General features: G+C 33.0%; 1 protein-coding gene across 3 annotated transcripts in view; it reads right to left on the reverse strand.

Moving 5' to 3' along the window:
* Nucleotides 1–23,933, reverse strand: part of dpy (fibrillin-like protein dumpy) — a 532,146-nt gene that overhangs the window by 248,295 nt on the left and 259,918 nt on the right. For all 3 annotated transcript variants that reach the window (XM_072531422.1, XM_072531423.1, XM_072531421.1), the window contains exon 3: nt 5,293–5,491. In XM_072531422.1, coding sequence (XP_072387523.1) covers nt 5,293–5,491 — 199 coding nt within the window. The remainder of the gene's footprint in view (nt 1–5,292; nt 5,492–23,933) is intronic.

Consider the following 23,933-nt stretch of genomic DNA (forward strand, 5'->3'; position numbering starts at 1 on the left):
GTATGTTGGTACTCGATTCTTCATAAGATTATTCAATTTATAAGTTGTAACATTAATTGTTTTGCCGTCACTGTATAATTGCGATTATATAAAACTTCTGCCCTTGAGTGCATTGAATCTTTTAAAAACGGAGACATAACGGCGTCGCGCAGGTGCAGCTAATCGCAATCGTCAAACAATCGTATCAATCGGGAAATAATATCTTTGCGGCTGGCGGAATAAGGTAACACTAAGAAGATTGGAGATATAAGTGAATACCTCTACGTAATATTAAAATAGCTGATTATGCACCCATCTGTCGTGCCGGGTATGCGCTTGCCTTCAATGCGGAATTCCTAGGTCTAGGACTTTTGCCGTGAAACGTTCACGTCGTGATTTACACATTTTTAGGCGGTTTTGAATTAAACGAAGGTTGCTAACTGAGACTTTGTCAATCAGTGCTTTGTTCATCATAGGAAAAAATATGGTTTTACTTCATTAAAGAAAACATGCTTCGAATTTTGTTATTCCTTTCAGGGGTAAGCGTTTCTTTAACCTAGGTTTATCGGTAATAGCCAATTTAGTCGAAAAAGGACGTATTTGATACAAACAAGTGACACAATAAGCTATTATGCTCATTGAAAACGGTATATTTGCAGTTTTGAGAGATGGCTGTGGTTACCACCTCGGAAAACTGCATGTACTGTTGTGAAAAGCAATCAGAAAATCTAAAAAAATTACTTTATTTATTGTTTTTACTTTTGTCACTTGTTTTCCCCTTATTTCTGAATACACAAACTTTCTATCGTTATTTTCTTGTTTCTTGTCTTCGTCCAATAATAATAATGATTAGCACTAAAGGCATACGCTACAGAACCAGACAAAATAAGAACAAAGAAAATGCTTAAAACTGTAAAAGTAACATAACAAAAGCCGTCACAAAACTATACTATATATATATATATATATATATATATATATATATACATATATATATATATATATATATATATATATATATATATATATATATATATATATATATATATATATACATATAACATCGCTACAGGCCATGTACGCCATTGGCTTCTATTTTCTTCGTTAATTTTTTCCACTTTTCCGGTCGTTTGCTTTTTCTCTCCAATTATGCACTCCTATACCATTTAAATCACCTGTAACTGCTTCTAACCACTTTTTCCGCGGTCTTCCTCTCTTCATTTTACCTTCGCTTCCTCCAAAAGCTTTTTTTATACAACGTTTCTCTGGCATTCGAGTGATCACCTGACTCTCCGTGCTTTGACTTTTTGTACAATTAGGGGTTTTCCATACATCTCCATTGCCTGTTTATTTGTTCTTCTTCGCCAGTTTCCCCCCGCTGTCTCTTTTCTATTTCTTTTCTTCTTTCCCTTTATTCGTTATTGTTACACCCAAATACTCGAACTGGCTAGCATTTTCAATTTTGTAACCTTTTTTTTTAAATTTATATATAACCCAAATTTTCTTGCTTCATCTTCAAAGGTCTTAAACATGTGTTCAAGTTCTTTTTTATTCTTGTTAAGAGGACTACATCATCTGCGTACGCTATACAATGCTGTTTATAGTGGAAGAAGATACCCGTAGTTTGGATCTTACTTTCTCTCATTATTGCCTCCAAGAAAAAGTTAAACAGATCAGTAGAAAGTGGATCCTCTTGTCTTGTCCTAAATACTTCCTTCTATGTCCACTCTATTTTTTGTACTTGTTAGCGACAGACATTTTCAATAATTTTATCAACTTTTTTGATATTCCTAAATTTTGTAGAGCTTTATACAACTTTTCCTGATCGATAGAGTCATACGCCTGTTTAAAATCAATGAAGAGCATGTGGAGTCCTAGATTTTGTTCGGTACTGTTATTTTGTATCAATTTTAAGGTAAATATTTGATCCACTGTCGATCTTTCTGTTCTAAACCCTCCTTGGTATTTACCTACTGTACCATTCTCGTATTTTTTCAATTTATTACTTATGATCTTTGCTAATATTTGTACACAACCTCCAGTAGCGCTATCCCTCTGTAATTTTCACAAAGGATTATGTCACCTTTCTTATGGCTTGGACAAATTACGGCATTACTCCATCTCTCTGACATCTTCTCCTCTCTCCACACTCTTAGTATCAAATTACATAGCTTTCTTTGCAGTGTGACCCCTCCTTCATTTCGCCATAAAAATCTACTACCAATACGATGACATAATAGTTCAACCAAATTTATCTCCAAAAACTTTTTGAAGCATAAATCTTCTTCAGGTGAGCTCTGTTGCCAAATAAAAAATATCTTATTTTCGAAAACACAGCGTAAACTGTTTCTCTGTTCCTTTTATGAATATGATGTTAACTGTTTCTCTTACGTACCATTCGCAACTTGTAAATAGCTGATTTAAACATATGTCTTCTCAGATTGTTTTAGTAGAATTTCTAAACATCTGTTGTTAATATCAGAACAAAATATATTCTCTCGATTTGATTGTGATTCTTATCTAATTATTCTGATTCAAATGATCAAATGAGTTGATTGATTTAAATGCAATACAATAAAAATACCGCAACAACATTTGTACAGCTGCTATAAACAAATTAATAGCAAAACTAATTGAATATTTTGAAGACAAACGTGACAATGGTGGTCAATTATTAGCAGCACAAACCGTTATAGAGGTATTATAACTTTTTTTATTTATAACCATTGTTTATAACTATTGTTTATAAATCGTATTTGGAAAACTATTTTTTCGAATACATATAGAAATTTTGTAGTATTTATAATATTACTAGGTGTAACCTAAAAATTGTTTTATTAATCTGTTTTTTTTTTATTGCAAGAGGGCGGGAAGTTTTATTAGAAAAGATTAACTGCAACCTTACGTTGATGAAAGAAACTACGTTTTGTTTTCCGTCAATATACACTATAATACACCTCATTATAACGGAAAATAATTCGGTAGAGGTGATAGATAAGTTGAATACACAACAGAGGTGGTGAGGAGACAGAGTAAATTGATAAATTGGTAAATAGCATCAGAGAAAGGACAAAAATATAGGTTATAAAAAAAAGGTCCAGCAAACGAAACTCTGTCAAGAACGAGTGCGACGTTGAGTATGTGTATAGAAAGTCGGATATATTAATCGATAATTAATATAAACGTATAAATTGAAACTATTGAAAACAGGATTAATAGAAGTGATGTCTGTGAACCGTTGTGTTGAAAATAACTCCTCCCGCAGTCCTACCTCTCGCAAAAGATGAAAACAGAGTGAAGGGAATTCAGGTTATGTAAAAAGGAAGGAAAGGATCCACTGCTAGCTGAGAGAAAACAATAATCTATGCGTGACGAAGAAGGAGATGCACACAGTAAGTGAAGTGTACAAAGAGCTAAGAGAAATGAAAATAAAAGAAGAAACTGAAAATAAAAGTGGAATTAGAAAATACAAAAGCCACGTCTAAATGAGGTGGAAAATATATTAGAGCGGATCGAAAAGGAATAGAAAAGAAACAATATTGTGGTAACCTAATTAAGGATTGATACAGATGAAGAGAAAATAAAAGAAGATATCATTAATTTCATAAGAATACAGATAAAGGAAGAAGTAATTATAGAAAGAGCAATAAAACTAGGCCAGAAAACGTGTTTACTACAAATAAAAGAACTCCTAAAAAAAATAGAATTCTGCAAAAAAACTCAGCTGGAAAAGCTAAAGGGTGAAAAGGTATTCATAAATGATGATCTAATAACCTTCTTCTTCCTATACCGTCCCCATTAACGGAGGTTGGCGACCACATTTTTAAAAGCTTCTCTGTCTTTTGCAACGTGGAATAATTCGTCTACAGTCATGTTTGTCCAGTCTCGAATATTTCGCAGCCATGACTTCCTCTTTCTACCTATTCCCTTTTTGCCATCGACTCTACCCTGCATGATGACCTGCAGAAGACTATATTTATTATTTCTATCTAATAACCAAAGAAAGATAAATGAGAAAAAAAATAACCAAAAAATGTAAAGAACTTAGTGAAAATGGTAAAACCGTAAAAGTAGGGTTAGGGAAAACAAAGGCGCAATGCCGTTCTAAAAATATTGGGATGCAAAAAAGGAGAATAGTGAAGAAGGACCAGAAATCGGAAAGACGGAGACAATAGGTGGCAAAACAGATTTGACAGACACGAATAAATTAAATCAGAGAACGAAAAGCATATGACATAGATTCATTAGGAGAAAAAATGATCATAAAATTTAGAAAATTGGAGTTTGTAACATAAACAGCATAAATGGTAAAGCAATATAAATAGTAGAGGAGTTTAAGGTTGCAGAATTAAGTATACTAGCAATATCAGAGACCAAGACAAAAACAAGGAATAGTGAAAATGGAAAATAATCATTATAGTAGTATATGGACCAAGCGAAGATGATAACGCACAAAGCAAAGATAAATTTTGGGAAGAGTTAACGTTTGCAAGAGAAGCCGCAAGAATATACATTTCAGGGGATTTCAACAGTAGGTTAGGAATGAAAAACGAAATATATACTAGACATATAGGAACTTATGGAACACAATATGAATAACAATGGAACATTGCTAGAGTTTTGCACTTTAACAATACGACGATACATTTTTTAAACACAAGGAAATCCACGTGTATACTAGAGAAGTAAAAAGTCGAAAGGAAAAATTCATAATTGACTAAAAGTCTTGTACAGAAAAGGAAAAACCAATTGTAAAAGAGACGATAAAAACGTAGAAGCTAAGAAATAAAGAAATGGCAAAAATATTTGAGAAGAAACTAAACGAAAAACTTAAAGCAATAAAAGAAACGGGCGAGAATAATAATATAAACAACTTATGGAACAACTACAAGGACCTATCTAACACAGCTACTGGATGGAAGGCTACTGGATGCAGCTAAGGAAGTATGCGGAATAAGTAAAAAAGACTCAACAAAAAAGCAAGTACCTTAGAGCAGCAGTAGATAGAGTAAAGATAGTGACGATGATATCCAACCTCCGATCGGGAGACGGCACTTAAAGAAAAAGAAGCTGCTTATTTAAATAAATAATAAACATATTCAACTGTTGTTGAAGAGCCCGAAGAGAAAATTAGATTAAAGCTTTTTTATTATATATGTCAGAGGAGAGATTTTCCTCGATTTTTCTCTTCTCAAATTCTGTTCATACAGTTGCAATTATCGTCCAACCTTAAGTTACAGTTACAGAAAATACCACTACGTTAAAGTCGTGACAGAAATAAAAAGCGACATCGTAAGAGAAAGAGACACTCACCTGTACATTTAAGTTCTTTGGTTAATTCATCGGAACCGAGGAAGCAGTTCGGCGTTCCATCACATAATTTTGATAATTCGAACAACTGTAAAACGTCTGTCGATTCGTTGACTTGGCAGCCGAAATATCCGTCTTCGAGATTTAGAAAAAACACTTCTCGTCGTATACCGAATCCAATCCCTCCGAAGGATTGGCCAGTCTGAAACAAAAACAAAACAAATTAATATCTTAGTTAATGTAGTAATCAAATAAAAATGATTATACGTCATTTTCTGTTGTTATTATTGGTTTTTTAAGTTAGTTGCTTTGGTAGAAATCAATACGCTAGACCATTTGTTTTTTTATGTTCTTAATGTAGTTTTTTGCAAGCTGTCAAAAACTCAAAATAATTTCATTTGTTCCGTTATAAATTGAATCCTCATTTATTTGAAAAAGCAACGGTCACTTAATTTAATACTATTTTTGGAATATTTTATATGGTAATTCCAATTTCTGGAATTGTTAAAGCCGGAATTATTTTAGGAATTAAACGTATTATTCTCTAGACAGGTTGCTTAAATAAGGATCAAGAAAATCATAATCCGCCCTACAATAACCAAAGTCAAACATCAAAACTATTAGTCTTAAAACGGAAGGTTCTATGGACTATGTACGGGCCCTGGAGAGCGGAGATAATAGGAGAGTGGAAAAAAGATATAACCAGATATTCTATGTAAACAAATTCTACTTCTTTTAGAAGTTTTCCATAGTCTAATAAATCAGGGGTTTTGCTCGTTTGTGGGATAGGTTCTATAAAACTCTTGTTTCTTTAAAATAATATATCCTGGTCTATAATTGGTTTCAAATGAGTGTAGAGTAATAAATCATAAAGTGTCATAAAATTTGCCTGAATTTCGGTGTCGTCATGGGCGTAGGCAAATGGACGGATGTCAACTTCGTCGTCAAAAATTGATGTACCTCAAAATATCATATTTTGGATATTTTGTGATAACCAATTTTATTTAATTTTTCGATTAACTTATTCTTCAAACTCGTATTCCATTATATGGTCATTAAAGCTAATTACATTTTTATTTATAAAAACAAATTCACTTCCTTACTGAACGAATAAAAGCATTAGAAGAAACTGATAAGGGTATGACGCACCTCCTAATATTACTAAGAACTAAAATAAATCAACATGAAGACTAATAACGCGTAATGAGGTTTTACTTACACTTTCATTATAATCCCTCTTTTATTTTATTATTATCATTCGACATTCGACATTCGAGTTAGTAATTGTTACTACACCAATTAAACGTACAGTAATATTGTGATATAGAAATAGTGAAAAAGTTATAAAATGGCGACATTTATTCCAAAGAAAAGAGGTGTAAAAAATTCTCCGCTATCTGTTAGTGAAAAAGTTATAATTTTAAATGTATATGATTGCATAAAACACGATCACCCTAGTTTGTCTGTGCAAGAAAGTGTTGAGCGATGTGCCCGAATGACTGGAATTGGACAGTCCACGATTTTTAAATTATTGCGAGAAAGAAAGATATCAGGCCAGTTAAGTCCATGCAAGAGAAAATCAGGAAGACCAATAAAAATCTTAGGTGAAGACACCAAACGTGACATTCGAAGAAAAGTTCATTCGTTTTATTTTAAAAAGGAAATACCCACCCTTGACAAAATACTAATGGAGATAAGCCAAGATAACGATATTCCTTTGATATCCAGAAAACTTTTATGGAAAACTTTAAAAAGTATGAATTTTTCCTGGGAAAAGCACAATCGAAAGGCACTATTACTGGAAAGTGATGAAATCATTTGCTGGAGACGAAAATATTTGAAAACAGTACTGCAGAGAGCACAAGAAAATTTTTTATCTTGATGAGACGTGGATAAACGAAGGTTATATAGTCCAAAAAATGTGGCAAGATAAAAATGTAACAAGTGCTCGCCAAGCTTTCATAGAAGGCCTTTCGACGGGTATTAAAGTGCCTTCGGGAAAAGGGAAGAGGCTTATAATTGCTCACATTGGAAGCGAAGAAGGATTTTTAAAAGAAGGTTTGTTAAGCTTTGAGTCGTGTCGGACGGGAGATTATCATGAGGACATGAATTCGGATGTCTTCGAAGACTACTTCGGGGAAATGTTAAAATTTCTTCCAGCTGATTCGGTCGTGGTTATGGATAATGCAAGCTACCATTCAAGGCGCATAGAGAAGGTACCAACTTCAGCTTGGAGAAAGCAAGAAATTATTAACTGGCTGTCAAATAAAGGTATTCAGTTTGAGACGAATTCAATAAAGAAGGAACTACTAGCCGTAGTAAAACAACATAAATCTCGCTTCATAAAATATGCCGTAGAAGATGTAGCAGAAAAGTATAAAGTAACTGTGCTACGCCTACCGCCATATCATTGCGAATTAAATCCCATAGAACTTATATGGGCACAAGTTAAAGGATATGTTGCAAGGCACAATACCACATTTAAAATGAAAGATGTCAAGGTATTGTTTGATCAAGCCATTATGGAAATCACATCAGAAAACTGGCAAAAAGCAATCCAGCATGTTTTAAAAGAGGAAGATAAAATGTGGGAACTGGACAACTTGGTCGATCAGGTGGTTGACCCTATAATTATAACACCAGGGGATGATAACAGTTCTTCGGATGAAGACTATAGTGATGTAGAATTGTAATAACGTATCCAGTAAAGTTTTTGTAGTTTTTGTGAATAAATTGATTTAAACTCCCCACAAGTGTTTCAATATGTAAAGTTCATTCGTGTGTGTTTGTGAGTATTTCCCGATTTCGGTTCGTATATATTTTATTGTTACATTTTATATTTTTTTAATAACACTGTTCTGCTGTATTACATTTTTATTTCCTTTAATATGATTTTTAAGAATGCATATTCTTTTGTCAATTAACCCACTAGCGCGCCTCTGGCTCAGTGTTTATCTGTCGATAACAATAAACTAATCCCTTAAAACAGGGTGATACCTACCTGCTCTTTATGAAACGACAGAATTTTGCAATGCGGACGGAATTTATTGACGGATTATTGACGGATTACCCTGTAGCGCTTTTGAATACTTCATGAGATTTTATTACTCTACACTCATTAGAAATAGATTATAGATTATTTAACCTATAACTTCTTTTTTTAAACTTTCTTTATTTGTTGCAATCTGGTATCAATATAACAATAAACAATACGTATTAACGAGGTGTAGCACGTAAGGTGGGAGTAGCACGTAAAGGCGGTGACTCAAAGAGCTGCGATAAGATCCGCCGCATTAGGAGAACCATGCCCAACATCGAAGAGCCCAAAACTGAGAGTAGGAGGGCCCTTCATTCTGTTGTGGAATTGACCATCTTCGACGCTACGTCTGTCTGGAGTACTGCAGTTTTAACAAAGGCGTACAGAAAGCAGCTTACTCGAGCAGATAGAAAGAGTCTACTGAGGGTGGCATGTGCATATAGAACAGTCTCCGCCGAGACGCTGGGGGTTATCACCAGGTGTATTCCGATGCACGTGCTAAAGAAGGAAAGAGGAAAAATATACGATAGAAGAAATGAAGACATAGCAACAGAACGTTTAAAATAGAAGAATGGGAGAGGTCCATAATGGTGTGGCAAGAGGAATGGGACGAGAACAGAAGGGCATACCTTTACAGATTTGGAAAGGCTTAAAATGACAAATAGCTGGACTGTGAAATATCGGAAACTGTCTCACACACTCTATTGGTATGCGATAGATGGATATATAAGAGGAATCCGCTTAAGAGATAGCTAGGAAGTAGGATGCAATCAGTCACGGAACTGGTGGAGGAGATGTTTAGGTCACCAGATCGATTGAAGGTAGTTCAGAAATAGGTGAAGAAAACGTTTAAGCGAAAGGAACAAGAAAGGCGATCCAAAGGAAGGCAGGATGTCCAGAAGCAAGCAAGAAGATAAGACAGAATGAGAAGAGACGAGATTGAACATGAACAGGGAGGAATACAGGAAAATAAGAGTTCCGTTAAGAATACTTCGGTCACATTATGAGACACCCTGAAAAATATGATCTTTTACATCTGATCATTCAGGGAAAGATCCAAGGTAATCGTGGTCCTGGTAGGAGAAGAACATCTTGGTTGAAAAATCTAAGGCAATGGTATGGAAAATCAACTACATCGTTATTTAGAGCTGCTGTCAATAAAGTCACGATAGCGAATATGGTAGCCAACATGATATCTAACGATCGATAACGGTCATGGAACTAGAAGAAGAAGAAGAAAGAGTTCAGTGGTAGTGAGAAAGTGCTAGAATGCGTGAGAATTGTGTAATTTATCGCTGAGAAGGGTGTTTTTTTAGCAGGTAGGTCTTTGACATTGACAGCGATGATATCCGAACAACCCTGAGTGCGGTCTCGTATATCATCGTGGCCAAGCTGGAGGAATCCATAACCAAGGCTGGAAGGCGGTTCTGCCCATCTTCCAGGACCGAGGTATGTTTCGGTCCACCCCTCCTCGTAAAAGATGAAAAAAAAGTTAACATTACCAAATTTTTGACTTAAATACAAATGAGTAACTTCTAGCTGAGTTCCTAGCGGTGGAATAATCTAGAAGATCATCTAGAAGAGATCATAGAGAATGATCTAGAAGACCTTTTTAGTCTTCTAAGCAGTGGTGGGGTCAGGAGGTCATTGGCGAATGGATTTGGATGAAATTATAGTCTCTTGAAGTAGTTTGTACACTGAATGGCAGTTGCTCCTTTAACAGTTTCAACATTCAGGTCATACATACCATAGGGCATTGCAGATATCACAAAGAACTGTGGATCGGAATCTTTGTAGTCTTTGCATATTTGTATTATTGGCAGTCTCCCAGATTTGAATTCAATATGTCCTTATAGCCTCATGCAATCTTTTGTAAGTGTTAAATTTTGTTACGTACTTTTCTAGGACATGGAGGTGGTTAAACTAGATGATTTCGACTTACAAACCATAAATCCGGGCTTGAACCTCTTCTCCAGGCAGCTGATATAAACGTGCTTTTAACTTTTGTTTCAAATATTAGCTGCAAATTATTGACTTGGACCAGATATATGGTGAGTTACCAAGATCTTCAATAGTAAGGTAGTTTTAAACTTTGGGGTAGCTACTAAAATCAGCTACATATACAGCAGGATGACCAGCTATGGCTATTACGTGATGCAAGAATATATCATATAATTTTTTCTTTTCTTCGTTGGTGTTATCTATTTTCCAAATCGAATCTAAATCCGCTTTATTGTTTAGACATTTTAGACCTATATTCATTTTTATGGTCCAGAAATACGTTCAATATTTACTTGACAAATTTAGGGGATCTTAGAATAACCATTCGCATCAAACATCACAGTTTCATATGAGGTCATGTTCATTTCCCTTGTAAAAATCAGCGAGGATAAACATTTTTTTAATGGCGTTCCAACATTCTTGTTAATTTAGAATTAACCAAGGTGTAGGTATAAGTATTATATCATGAAAGCAAGCGAGTTTTTATTGGAGAATTCAATGCTCAGTTACAACAGAAACACCAATAATATTCAAAAATTACAATCAAGCAAAGGTCCCAACAGAAATACTAAAACCCAGATAATGTATTTTTATGGGTTTCCCGGAACCGGACGTTTTCACTTCCTTCTTCTTCTTCTTCCATTTGTTGACTTATCTCGTGATATTTGTACTAGCCTATCCTCTACCATTCTACTAGTGTCTTCGTTTCACTCCTGTTTCCGTTTTGTCACCCATCCATTTATGTCTTCTATATTGCATGCTCTTCCTATTTTTTTTGGCTGCTCTCCCTATTCAGCAGACTTTTCCCTGTTATTCGTCGAAGTATTTTCATCTCTGTTAATATTTCGTACTGCTTGTATTATTTCGTCCATTATTATATTAAAGAGAAGTGGTCTTAACGAGACACCCTGTCTGACTCCACTTTGTACTGGTATATACTGTGCTAGTTTTTCATTTATTTTTGTCTGTATTCGATTATGGAAGTAGATGTTGTCGATGGTTTGTACAATACTGACTGGTATGTTTCTTTTATACAATAGGTGTAAGACGTCTTCGACTTGGATGCGATCGAAAGCCTTTGTCTATAAAACATAGATATGCTGGTTTATTGTACTCGATGGCCTTTTCACTTCCGAATCCATAATTTTCTCTATATAGCTTTTATTGCTATCTGTTCCACATTATTTGGATTCTCTAACTCTTGAGTGCATATGTACTGCACAAAACTAACGGATATACTTTTTTTTATGACGATTCAGTTTAGATTTTTATTTGCTGAGCCAAAGTCCCCTTTGACTTATTATAGAAAAAACGATTACATTTAAAAAACAAAATCACTACCATTAACAATGTAGTTAGTACCTATTAATTAAAAACCTATTTGGCTAACTACTTTTTTTCATAGCCTTGTACAGTAGGAGGATGATCGCGAAGCGTCGATCCACAATAAGACGTTTAATTCTCAACATTCCGAAAACGGTATGATGGTATGATGACACAACCCATCAACAATCTACAATAACCAGTTCTTTGATTAATATTATACAATTATTTTACTGTTACAGTTATTTTGTCTAGCGGAACTCTCGTGAATAGACCAACCTTACGCTTTTAAATATTTTTCAAACACAAACACCGCCTGAGGGGATATACAGATTGTTTCTGTTTGTGGTATAAATGGGAGCAAATGCATTAAAGAAAATTAATGAAGACATTTTATTTAATCTACCATTAATTTAACAAGAGTGAAATTGTCTTAAAACACCATATACTATCTGAAAACTGCAATACGTACAGTATAAAAAATTTACAGATTAAGAAGAAAAAAAAACCGAGGGGGAGTCACTACAAGAAGAAACCCACACTACCATTGAATGAAAGCTTTAATATATATATATATATATATATATATATATATATATATATATATATATATATACTTATTCTTTTTTTAATAAAATATTGTTAGTTTATAATGAATAATTATTACACAATCATAATAAAAAAAGTGGAAGGCGAGTGACGTGGTGGGAGATAGGAAGATTACAAGAAAACTGAAGGAAAGTAATAGAAATATAGTTGCCACCTAGGTTAGTGAATAAACAACTGACTGCTTGAACTTCAAAAACGGGTTGGGAGTATTAGAAACCAAAAAAACTTAATGCTGACACCGAGACCTTTATAAACTAGATTCAAGATGCAACATGGAAGAATGCTCTGATGAGCTTAATGAGAAGAACAGGAAGACACCAAAAGAAATAAGTCATACAATTACATTTTTTTTTTACTAAAGACACAGAAGTGTACTTACATTAAAATCTGGTCAATAAAACCAATTATCAATTTATTTCTAACTTAAATTACTAATGAAATCTTAAAATTAGGTGTCTACTTACTAGTATATTTCCTATTATTTCTAATAACTAGCATTAAATTTAGCATGCATACTCACACAACACTTTACTCTGATTTTCACTCACTCATTATACCAGTTCAAAAGGCTTTGTTCTTTTGAGCCTTCTCTCTAGATTTGTATTGTCGAGGAGCTGGATAGCCTCGACGTTTACATGATGATGGAGTCGTTGTTCATGGCTCCCTGCAAATTTCTTGATTATCTGATTGACGTCTTCCATCTTGAGGTCCCAGTGAAGGTCGTTGTTCCTAACGTACCAAGGCGCATCTACGATGTTCCTCAGCACTTTATTCTGGAATATCTGGATTACTTTGATGTTACTAGGCTTGGCACAGCCCCAGAGTTGGCAGCCATAGGTCCATACTGGTCTCAGCATTTGTTTATAGATTAGAAGTTTATTATTTATGGATAGAGAGGAATGTCTTCCCATCAACCAATACATTTTCTTGTAGCGGATGCCTAGTTCTTCTCTTTTCTTCTTCACGTGAGCTTTCCAGCGAAGTTTCGCATCAAGAGTGATCCCCAAGTACTTTGCTGATGTTGCAATAGGCACTTGGACATCATTTATTCTAATTGGAATATTATTAATTCTCTTGAATATCTATATTACAGTGTTCTCATTAGGTTAAGTTTCTTACGACAAGTCAAAACTAATTGTCTAATATGTTCTTTCCAAGTAAGTTGATTATCAAACCACATACCTAAGATATATTGTTAAACGAGTTTACTTTTTTATCTGGATTATTTTTATTCGACAATTTTGATTTTTCTGGAAGAGATATTTATGGAATTTAATAATACCTCAATCAGCATTTTTAGCTTTAAATGAATATCCAAATTATCATTATACACAAAATAAATTGCAATTCAGCAATACCTGGTTCAACTTGAACATAACATCTCGTGTTATTGGTCTATAACAAATTCTGGTTGCATAATTTGAGTGATTTATCTAGAAGGAAATAAATATGTGATCAAATATGGTAAATAATTGGTTCGCATAGATCTTTGACCGTGCTACAGTGAATGCAGCACCATGGTTGTTTAATGAATACTAATAATAACAATTTATGAACATTTGACGATATATCACATAGTAACAAAAACATTTTTGATGAATCTGGATAAAATAACAAAAACCTATGTAGCACTTAACTTCCGAAGTATTTTACATCCTTGTAAAGTTTAAGGAAAGCAATCTTGCCACTATAATTCAATTAATTATATACACCGCAATCACATCAAAATCTGACGACTACTTCTGGTAACGTAAAGTATTTATTACTTGTCAAAGTTGTTAACTAATTAGTTATAACGTTTCCTTAAAGCAATGATATCACGATTCAAAATTAACAAAAGGTTGTTTATAAATCAATCCATTGCTATAAAAAAAAAGACCGTGAACATCTTCGCGTAATTTATGATCAAAAATCCATCGCAATGATTTTTTACTCATCTTTAATAATAAGTTTTGTAAAACACCTTCAATAGCGTGTGATGAATATAGTGTTATATTTGAAATATATTTTAAATTACGTAATTGTTCCGTTTTTGTTCTAAAATTAAGTATGAGGATAGCAGTATTTTAAAATTCGACATAAACAAGGTGTTTAAGTCAATCAACATCGAAGTAAAAAAACAGTAATGGTATGGTTATAGTGTTAGAGCTGCTTTATGGGTTTTATTTTTTTTTTAGCGATGTCCTTGACTCTATTTTTATACAAATTACTTAATTATCTTTATTATGAAGTACTGTAGCAATCAGTAAGATTGTAAAAATAACTATTTTCTTAGATATGGATGAAAATAAACCAATAGAAAAAAAAATAAAATCAATTTTATTCATATCAAAAGTTTGTCGAATTCCCGTTCTTTCTGTACTTTGATTTTCCAGTGAGAAAAATTTATCTTCTGAGCATCTTGCGTCACAATATTCACCTAAAGCATAATCTACCTTATGATTCTGCTGTGATCATGTTGGAAAAATATGCAATCATCTTCTTGGTATTTGGTTTTAAGTTTTTACACAGCTGTTTTTACATTGTATATCTGATGATATGCAATTATCTTAAAATTGCGATAGCATGATTGTGTTCAAATACAAATAATATCAAATGGTTATGTTTCGTTCGTTTCTTTTATTCTTTAAACTATTTTTTTATTTGTATCTTAAATCCATACCATACACTCTGCATGTAGAAACTATAATTGATCTTCTTCGTAGCAATCTCTTTAACCAGATATAAGGTTTGCCATCCTTAGAACCAGAACTATTTGTCCATCAGGTTCCACTATGAAGAAAATAAAGTTTGCTATTATTTTATTGCAGTATTAGTATTATCTGGGTTATTGCAGCATTGAACATCCCTTATATTTAAAAAAGAAAAATTAATATTCCATACAAAAGATCCTGCACTAAACTATCTAGAAAATTGATCTAAATCTGTGGGATCTCAATTATCTACAACCAAGACAAAGTGTATATTATTCTCTAAATATGGGCATTCACAAATTCAGATCTGTAAATATATGGGAAAAGTTTAGAATATGTTGACCATATAAAATTTCAGGAATGTTCTTTGATAAAAAAACTATCTTGGAAAATGCACACTCAGAAATCTTGTCAAACTGGATTTCATTTAATGCGAAATTTGTGTAACAACAATTGGGGATCAGATTTTAAAAGCTTTAATGACATTTATAAATCACTTATAAGATAAAACTTGATTATAGGTTAATTTTTTACAGAAAACAGTACTTTGTCAACTCGAAATTATACAAAATACGTCATTAAAAATAGTTACAGGAGCTTTTCATACCAGCCAATTGAAATCCTATAATGTTTTGAATAACACACCTTTAAAACCTGCAAACATGTATTTTTCTTTAGCTTACACTTCAAGCACTCAAACAATAAAATCACATCCCTCTCTTTATCATACCATTGGGGAGCGTTTCAAAGAAACTTACATTGAAAACAGTTCGGCAGATCCTCCATTCTACAAGAGTAACAAAAGAATTCGAAGGTCCTTATCCTCACATCGTATCCAATTTTCAAAATTCTTTGACACTTCTGCTAAAGCTCTACCTCCAACCTAGACCAAAAAAAGATAATGACTGATTTCCTCAGTTCATTATATACGATAAAACAGGTGTACACAAATAATTCCATAGGCTATTTAATTCAACAACAGTTACATCTTCGAAACGAAACAAAACAGCAAGTTAGTTTCATTTGGATCCCATCTCATACTGGTTTGCAAGGCAACGAAAAAGCCGATCATCATGCACGTAAAGCAATACAAAGTGCGTCGTCGATGTTACTGAATCGGCACCCGATCTCAAGTGTTTCGTCAAACACAAAGTGCTAAGTGTCATATTCGGTTATTCCCAATATATGAAAGTCATTATAGCCGTAACAAAATCAAAAAAAAAATCTTGGAAGCAAACTCAATATCGACAAGATGTATGGTCTTTATAAAATTAAATGTGAAGAAGACGACTTGCAAAAAAGTAAGATAGTCAAATCGTGGCTATATAGACATATTTTTAAAACAGAGTTTAATATTGGTTTGAAAATGCCATCCAATGACACTTGTGAGGTGTGTGAGAGTCTTACTATGACATTACAAGAAACTCAATCAGCGGATGAGCGAGCAGCAATTCAAGAGAAATTTGATTGCCACTTCAAAGATGCTGATATTCTATACATCGGTAAAAAAGATTGACAAAGTAAACTGTTCTAAAAAAACAAAAGTTATTATGCTAGATTTGCAAAAATGTCTACCCATCCCCTATCTATTTAACTCAAAAAGCTTTTATTGCTTGAAGCTTTGAACTTTAAATCTCACCATTTACGATGTTACAGAAAAGAAGTCCTATTGTGTGATGTGGGATGAATCTGTTGCTGGTACAGGTGTTAACGAAATATCGTCAGCCTTATTGAAGTGGACAGAAGAAGTTGTAAAAAAATCTAACACAGAGACCTTGATAATATGGTCAGACAACTAACTGTCAAGTCAGAACAGAAATATTATGATGGCAGTCAATTACTTTTTTCTTGTGAGTATTTGTCCTTCTTTAGTTATTCATAAGTTTTTACTCAAAAGTCATACCCACATAGAAGCAGACCATGTTCATGGTCTTATTGAACGTACTCTAAAGAAGCAACCGGCATTGAGTATTGTTACACCGTGGAATTGACAGCAATTAGTAAGATCGGTAAGAGCTACAGTTTGGAATATGGAACTAAATGACTTTAAAAACTTCAATATATTGTATAAATCTCCAGAGGCTCCATTTGTTAGCTGAAAAATAAATACTGAAAAGCAAAGTTTTCCTATGTCATCAGCAGTGTGGCTAGAAGTACATTGTGATGGCCAAGGTCTGCTTTTTTACAAAACAGAATATACCGATACACAATTAAAAACGGTGAAATTAAGTAGAAAATCTAGACAAAGCGTAGCACCATTTCCACACAAGCTGCCTACTCTCCTCAATGAACCTACATGTTCATATAACTACCACATAACCGCAATATAAGAACCATATAACTGCAAAGAAACATCAACATATTTTGAAGTTATGTGAGTGGATACCGTTTCAATTTCAAAGCTTTTATAGAGAAATGATAACAGCGCAGCAAGAGGAAGAAAACGTCGACTCAGACTGAATTTCTTAGTTATATTTAATTTTTTATTTAATTTTTTCGGGTAGATTTTGGAGTAAATAGCAAGATCCAAATTTATCAAAATGAGAAAGCTCTTAAGCAACCGCCACCTTAACGTTAACCTCCGATGGCGCGCCATGAAATGCTACGTACTCTCTACGCTACTTTACGGAGTTGAAAGGTGGACGTTAACAGCAGCAACTATAAAGAAGTTAGCGGCTCTAGAAATGTGGCTGCATCGACGCATACTGAGAATACCTTGGACAGACAGAGTGACCAACACAGAGGTATTAAGACGAATGGGTAAAGAGGTGGAATTGTTAACAACTGTTAAAAGGAGGAAAGCGGCATACCTGGGCCATGTGTTTCGTAATGCTAAGTACAGTCTGCTACAGCTTATCGTGGAAGGCAAGATTGAAGATAGAAGAGGTTTGGGCAGAAAGAAGAAATCCTGGCTGAGAAACTTGAGAGAATAGTTTCAAATACCAGAAGCTGCGAACATAATACATGCGGTACAAAACAGAGAAACCTATCGTTTGATGGTCGCCAACCTTCGGTAGAAGACGGCACATAAAAAAGAAGATTTGGAGTTACAACTTTTATTTTAAATTCTTCACCTGATTTTTTATTTAGTGATAAACAGCCCCAAGTGCCTCAATTTTGGTCAGGTATAAGATATTTTTGATATTTGTATAGCTTAGTGCTTCAATTAATTATTTAATTAAATTATAAAAAAGCCGAATATTCATTTTTATTTTATTTTTATTAAAAATTTTTTTCATTTCCATATTATGAAACTTTTAACCTTGTTTTCTCGATTACTGCTAAACTGGTAATTCAATTCTTTATCTCTAAGGTACAAAATTCAAATTTTAAAAGCTTATATAACTATCTAAAGAACATTTATATCCTTAACAAATTATAAATTATGTTTTATGTTTCATAGATCTTTAACATAAATTAACATACAAACTAAAATTGTAATTTACTTTGTAATTTTATATTGTAATTATTGTATTTTGCCCCCACTAATAACCATCAGTGGTTGATGCGGTTAAAAAAAAATTATGTTATAATTGAAGTTCCGATTACCACTTCGGAAATCGTTGTCAACATGATTGTTATTATGTCAATTAAACGAATTATTTTGTTTTGTTTGATTACCTGCGAAGTTTATTTTTGTTTTTCTGTCAAACGTCAAGTCGTTTAATCTTTTATATATACAGCTCTTCGACTATTGTGTGACTCAGGTAAAGTTAACGAGACATCACTTTTCAAACAAATCAATAAAACATTACAGCTTGGGAACCAAGGTTTTTAGATCTAAGATCTATAATCTTCCGCAAAATAACATCTAATTACATATGCTCGATGTTCGATTACACGAGATAAATTATATAAGTTTTTATATGCCTGCAATTAATTTAATTTACTATTAGATGTTGTAATGGCTGTTATTACAATAATTAATTCAGTAAGTGAATCATTTCGAAGTTTAACTGAACAGTAGAGGTGTATTTTTATACAATACAGTGGATGTTAAACGATGGATGGCTTAAAAATGTTAAATGGAGAGTCGTGTAGAAGTGAAAATACACTAGACGCAAAACCTACAAAAGTCATTGCGTGTCACCTGTCATTATTTTACAGTTCCGCATGTTATTAGTGTATTAGAGGCTATTAGTCCAAAGAAATCAGGTATTCCCGTGACTTTGACCAGATATCTGAAAAAATTTTCAAGTTATAAGGACCTTGATAACCTAAACCTCTATGGTTTCTGCAGTGGATTCGGTAGAATCTTTAAATTCTAAATTATTAACAATTTAAAATGCACCATTTTAACTCAGTTTATTTGCGGCAAAATACAAAAATTGCGAACAAAAGCTGTACTCTTTACCTTTAAAACGCATCTTAATTTTGGTCGATACGACACTCTGATCAAAAGATATCGAATTTTTACCGTCAGGCTGATACAGATTTTATTGAACATTGATTTCGCGCGCGCATAACTGATAAGAAAAATTGCCGATTGCTTCAATTGTTGTTTCTGCGAGAAAGGTTCATTTTTGTTCAGAATTATCTTAGCTACATTTTTTATTTAAAACATTTTTTTTCTATAGCGTACAGATTCTTGGTAAATCCATTTTGTCCGTTTTCTCCCCCTCTACGAGGAGGTTTTAGGAAAAAGCCCGAGGGTAAAAGTAGTAAACTTTTTTGCGTCTTTTTTGGAGTCATAAAATTGACATTCTCGGCAAAATTTAGCTTGTTCGTATGATTTTTAGGGGTTCAGTTGCATTTTCGTCACTGACAATTGGAGTAAAGGTAATTTATAATAAGTTTGTCGAAAGTTTTAAATACACATTTGATGAATGATATTACTCTATGAGTACTTGAAGTATTTACCATTTTATGAAGCACAGAATATGATATATTGTCTTTAGATGTCTTATTGGTAATCTTAAGACTTTGATCCTCTTCTCAGATAGTTAAAAACTAATCCGAGAAGTTTCTAATTATTGCTTTTTTAAAAATCGATAAAGATGTATTGTTAGACAACACAAAATACATATTTACCGGTACATATATAACCTCTATGTTAGTGACGCCTAAGCCTTTTAATATTTTCATAAACAAACCTGACAAATGAATTAGTTTAACTGTTATAGTATTTTCAACGTTATTTATTTGTTAAGCTATTAGTAGAGAAGATTAAAAATCTTTTGAAAATATTGGTTTTAAACATGCGTTTCTTGCATTACTGTTTATATTGGAAACATTGTTAAACAAATTGTTTTCACTGTCATTTTTACCGTTAAGATAATGATTTTTATGAAAAAAGAAAAAAACTTACACTTACGAGTGGTTTTAAATGAAACGATCGGTTTCGAGTATCTAGTCACATGGATAATGATCTACAACTATTTACTTTGTTTTTGATTTCACATAAAAAAACACTTTCAATATGTTAAGTACCTTTCCCCACATCTTATTGATGTTTTTACTGTGTAATGTTGTCCCTGTTGACTGTTTGTTGATTTTCTATTTTTGAGGTTTTCTCTTATCTTGTTTTTGGTTATTTGTTTTAAAAAATTACATTAAAAAAATTGCACTATCCTTATTTCTATTCACAACAATTTAGTTCTTTCAACAACTCCGCCCTGGCGAAAATCAAGATAGTATAAGAGTGCGTAATTGTAATTCCCTGTACAGTTATTGGTCCTCCTTTTTTGTCGTTTATTTCATATATTTAATGCTTCTCTCTTTCTTTTTTCTACATATTACCACAATAGATGCAAATTTCAATTGAAATACGAAAACAAAACGTTAATATAAGCTTAAGATTTTTTTATATCTGTTTTATTGATACTGAAACTAAACTAAGTATTTAGTCCAAGAAGTTTAGAATATTCCAACTGGTGTATTCTTTGATTAGGTGTTAGATGTTATCATATGGCTTTATACCCTGGAGCCAGGTAGTTAAACATCATCGTACCATCTGTTTCGTGACCCAAAATTTATAAATATTTTAAAATAAACTAATAGTGAAAATATTTTAATTTTTTTAAACATTTTCAACAGTTCAGAATTCTAAATTAAATTCACAACACACAAATTTCTTTTAAAGTATTAACTTCATTGAAATGAAAAAAAAACGATAAATTTGTTGATAAGATCGACAGATACCTACATATTAAAAACTTTTCTCGTATTGCTAAGAAACTGCAAATTTTTTAACCAAAGTGTAACATGTATTTTAGATCAGCATTTTTAAAAGCCTAAAGAGTGCTGCAAGTCTATAATATACCAAATACATAAGAAGGGAGATCTGTAAGTTGTGATGACTATAGAGGAATAGCACTCCTGGACGTCACATACAAGTACTGGCAACCATCCTAAAAAGAAAAATAGAAGTGTACACAGAAAATATATTGGGCGACTATCAAGTTGGTTTTAGAAAAAATCGATCAACTAGTAGACATTTATTTGTGCTGAAACAAGTTCTCTCTGGTGCATATGAATGCGAAATACCGGCCCACCTTCTCTTTGTGGATTTTAAGGGTGCTTATAACAATGTAGGTAGAGTAAAACTGATGAAGGCACGACAGGAATTCAAAATCTCATCTAAGATGAGATGAATTAGACTGGTACATACGACGCTTCAGAACACTACAAGCGCAGTTAAGATTAATGGAAAGAAGAGCCAATACTTCATAGAGTTCAGAAAGGTGTAAAACAAGGGGATCCTCTATTCACCTCGCTATTTAATTTGGCCCTTAAAAAGATAATAACAGACCAGTGTCTAGCCTATGCTGATGTTGTTGTAATTTTGGCTAGGAGTAGAAAATAATTAGAAAAAATAGCTAAGAATCTTCTAGACGCCGCAGGAAATATGGGATTACAGATAAATATAAGTAAAACCAAATACATGGAGCTGAAGAATAAGCAAAAGAAAAGCAGAAAACTAAATATGGAAATTACATTAGGGAGAGAAATTCTGGAAATTAAAGAGAAGGAGGATTACCATGTATCTGGGAGTTCTCGTGAGAAATAAATGCGAAGAAGACAAGGAAATAGATCTAAGAATAGTAAAAGGAAACAAGTGTGCAGGCAGTTTGCAAAGCATAATAAAATCGAAAGAGGTATCGAGAAATACAAAAATAAGGCTGTATAAAACTATCCTGCGATCTACTGTAACGTATGGGTGCGAGACATGGGTGTTAACAAAGAAACTACAACAGAAAATTAAAATATAGAAACGAAGAATATTAAGCAGAATTTTTGGAGGAAAGTTGTCAGAAATAGGATGGGAGAGAAGAATAAATGCTGAAATTTATTAAATGTTCGGCGAAGGGACAATAAGCGATTTTGTCAAAGCTAGACGATTGCAGTGGCTAGGTTATCTTCTTATAATGGAAGACAGTAGAGAGGTAAAGAACATAGCATTGAGAACACCGGATGATAAGAGAAAAAGAGTCAGACCGAGGAGAAGATGGAGGGAAGCAGTTGCGGAAGATCTACAAGAAAAGAAGATAGAAAATTGGAGGAAAGAAGCTAGATATAGAAGAAGATGGAAGAGAATTACTAAGTATTGTTCCGAAGCTATTTTCTTGTGGCATTTTAAAGTAGATACTATTTTAAAGTCGTCTACTTTAAAATGTATAATATATGTCTGAATTGTCAATGTAAATGAGTTAGATAAAATTAAATTATTAGAAGAATTTTTTACCAAATAATGTTTGTATTTTGATAACTATTTCCGAAGTGGAAATTGAAAAGCCGATAAACTTATTTTAACCTTCAATTGTGGCTTATTCCCAATAAAATAGTATCTAGAATTACTAAGGTATGGGCCTGAAACATCCTGCTACAAGCTTTTATATATTTTTTAAAAGCTTTTAAATGAAATGTTGGGTGTTAAATTTTTAATTTAACCCTCGTAAGACGGTGCCTAAATTCTGACGTAAACAACTGTTGCACCCCATCCGTCTATCCATTTTTTTATAGTAAGTGTCGGGAAAATTGATTTGAAAGATAATTAAAACTTGTTTATTATACTAAGAAACATAATTTTACCAAGAAAGTACTAACTTCTTCATTCAAAAAAATTAATTATCGTTGCAAAACAAACATGGAATTTACACAGAATGACCAACACAAACAAAGCTTTTTAACAAAATTCAGTAATTTCGGGACGTTCGGGATTTTTCTCTGGCATAAGTGATACCAACCTTGTCCTGAAGCTATGTTAGCTCCAGGTCGAACATTAGAAACGTCCAATTCAGGATCTGCAATTGTCATCATTTGATGTAACTGAGAGTGCATATTATTTGTGCTTTGATATCTGTAGATAACATTTTCTTTCAATAATTTCTGTTCTAAGTCCAATAAAAAACTAAAATACGCACAAAGCGATATTAATGGCACAATTAATGTTGCTTTACTTAGTATGTCACAAGAAAATAACTTCAGAACGATATTCATTTTCATTTGTACTTAATTAAATTTCCATAATTCCATAATTTTTTGTCTATAGCCATCTTGTTGGATTCATGCATATGCAAATTAAGATAACTACGAAAAGAAGACCCTCAAGCAATCTTCCACTGGCAGTTTATTTACACATCGGTAATAGACTTGGGAATTAAAGCAAAGCTATTAAGAAGCAGGAACAATTTAACCTACAGAATAACTAACCATCAAATTATTTTTATAGCAAATCGTCATTCACCTTGGGTCGCAGCAAGCCAGGCGTTAAACATCAATTACAGTAAAAGAAACATTCTATTATATCATCAATATTAGCAGAAGATACGAATCTAGGATTTTATAGCAGACATGTGATCATGGAACCTTGTCGTGACATTGAAGGTTCATTTTAATCAGCTTAGAAGTTGCTGTTTCTACATGATAAGCGTTTAATTTTGTGTATTTACGAGGAGTATTCGTTATATTTTGAGACTTTCAATTAAGAAGTCTGACACGTTTGATTGAAAAGTGACTTGTGTTATTTACAATAACTTAAA

Source organism: Diabrotica undecimpunctata, chromosome 5 (assembly GCF_040954645.1).
Source record: "Diabrotica undecimpunctata isolate CICGRU chromosome 5, icDiaUnde3, whole genome shotgun sequence".
In the NCBI taxonomy this organism is placed as follows: Eukaryota; Metazoa; Arthropoda; class Insecta; order Coleoptera; family Chrysomelidae; genus Diabrotica; species Diabrotica undecimpunctata.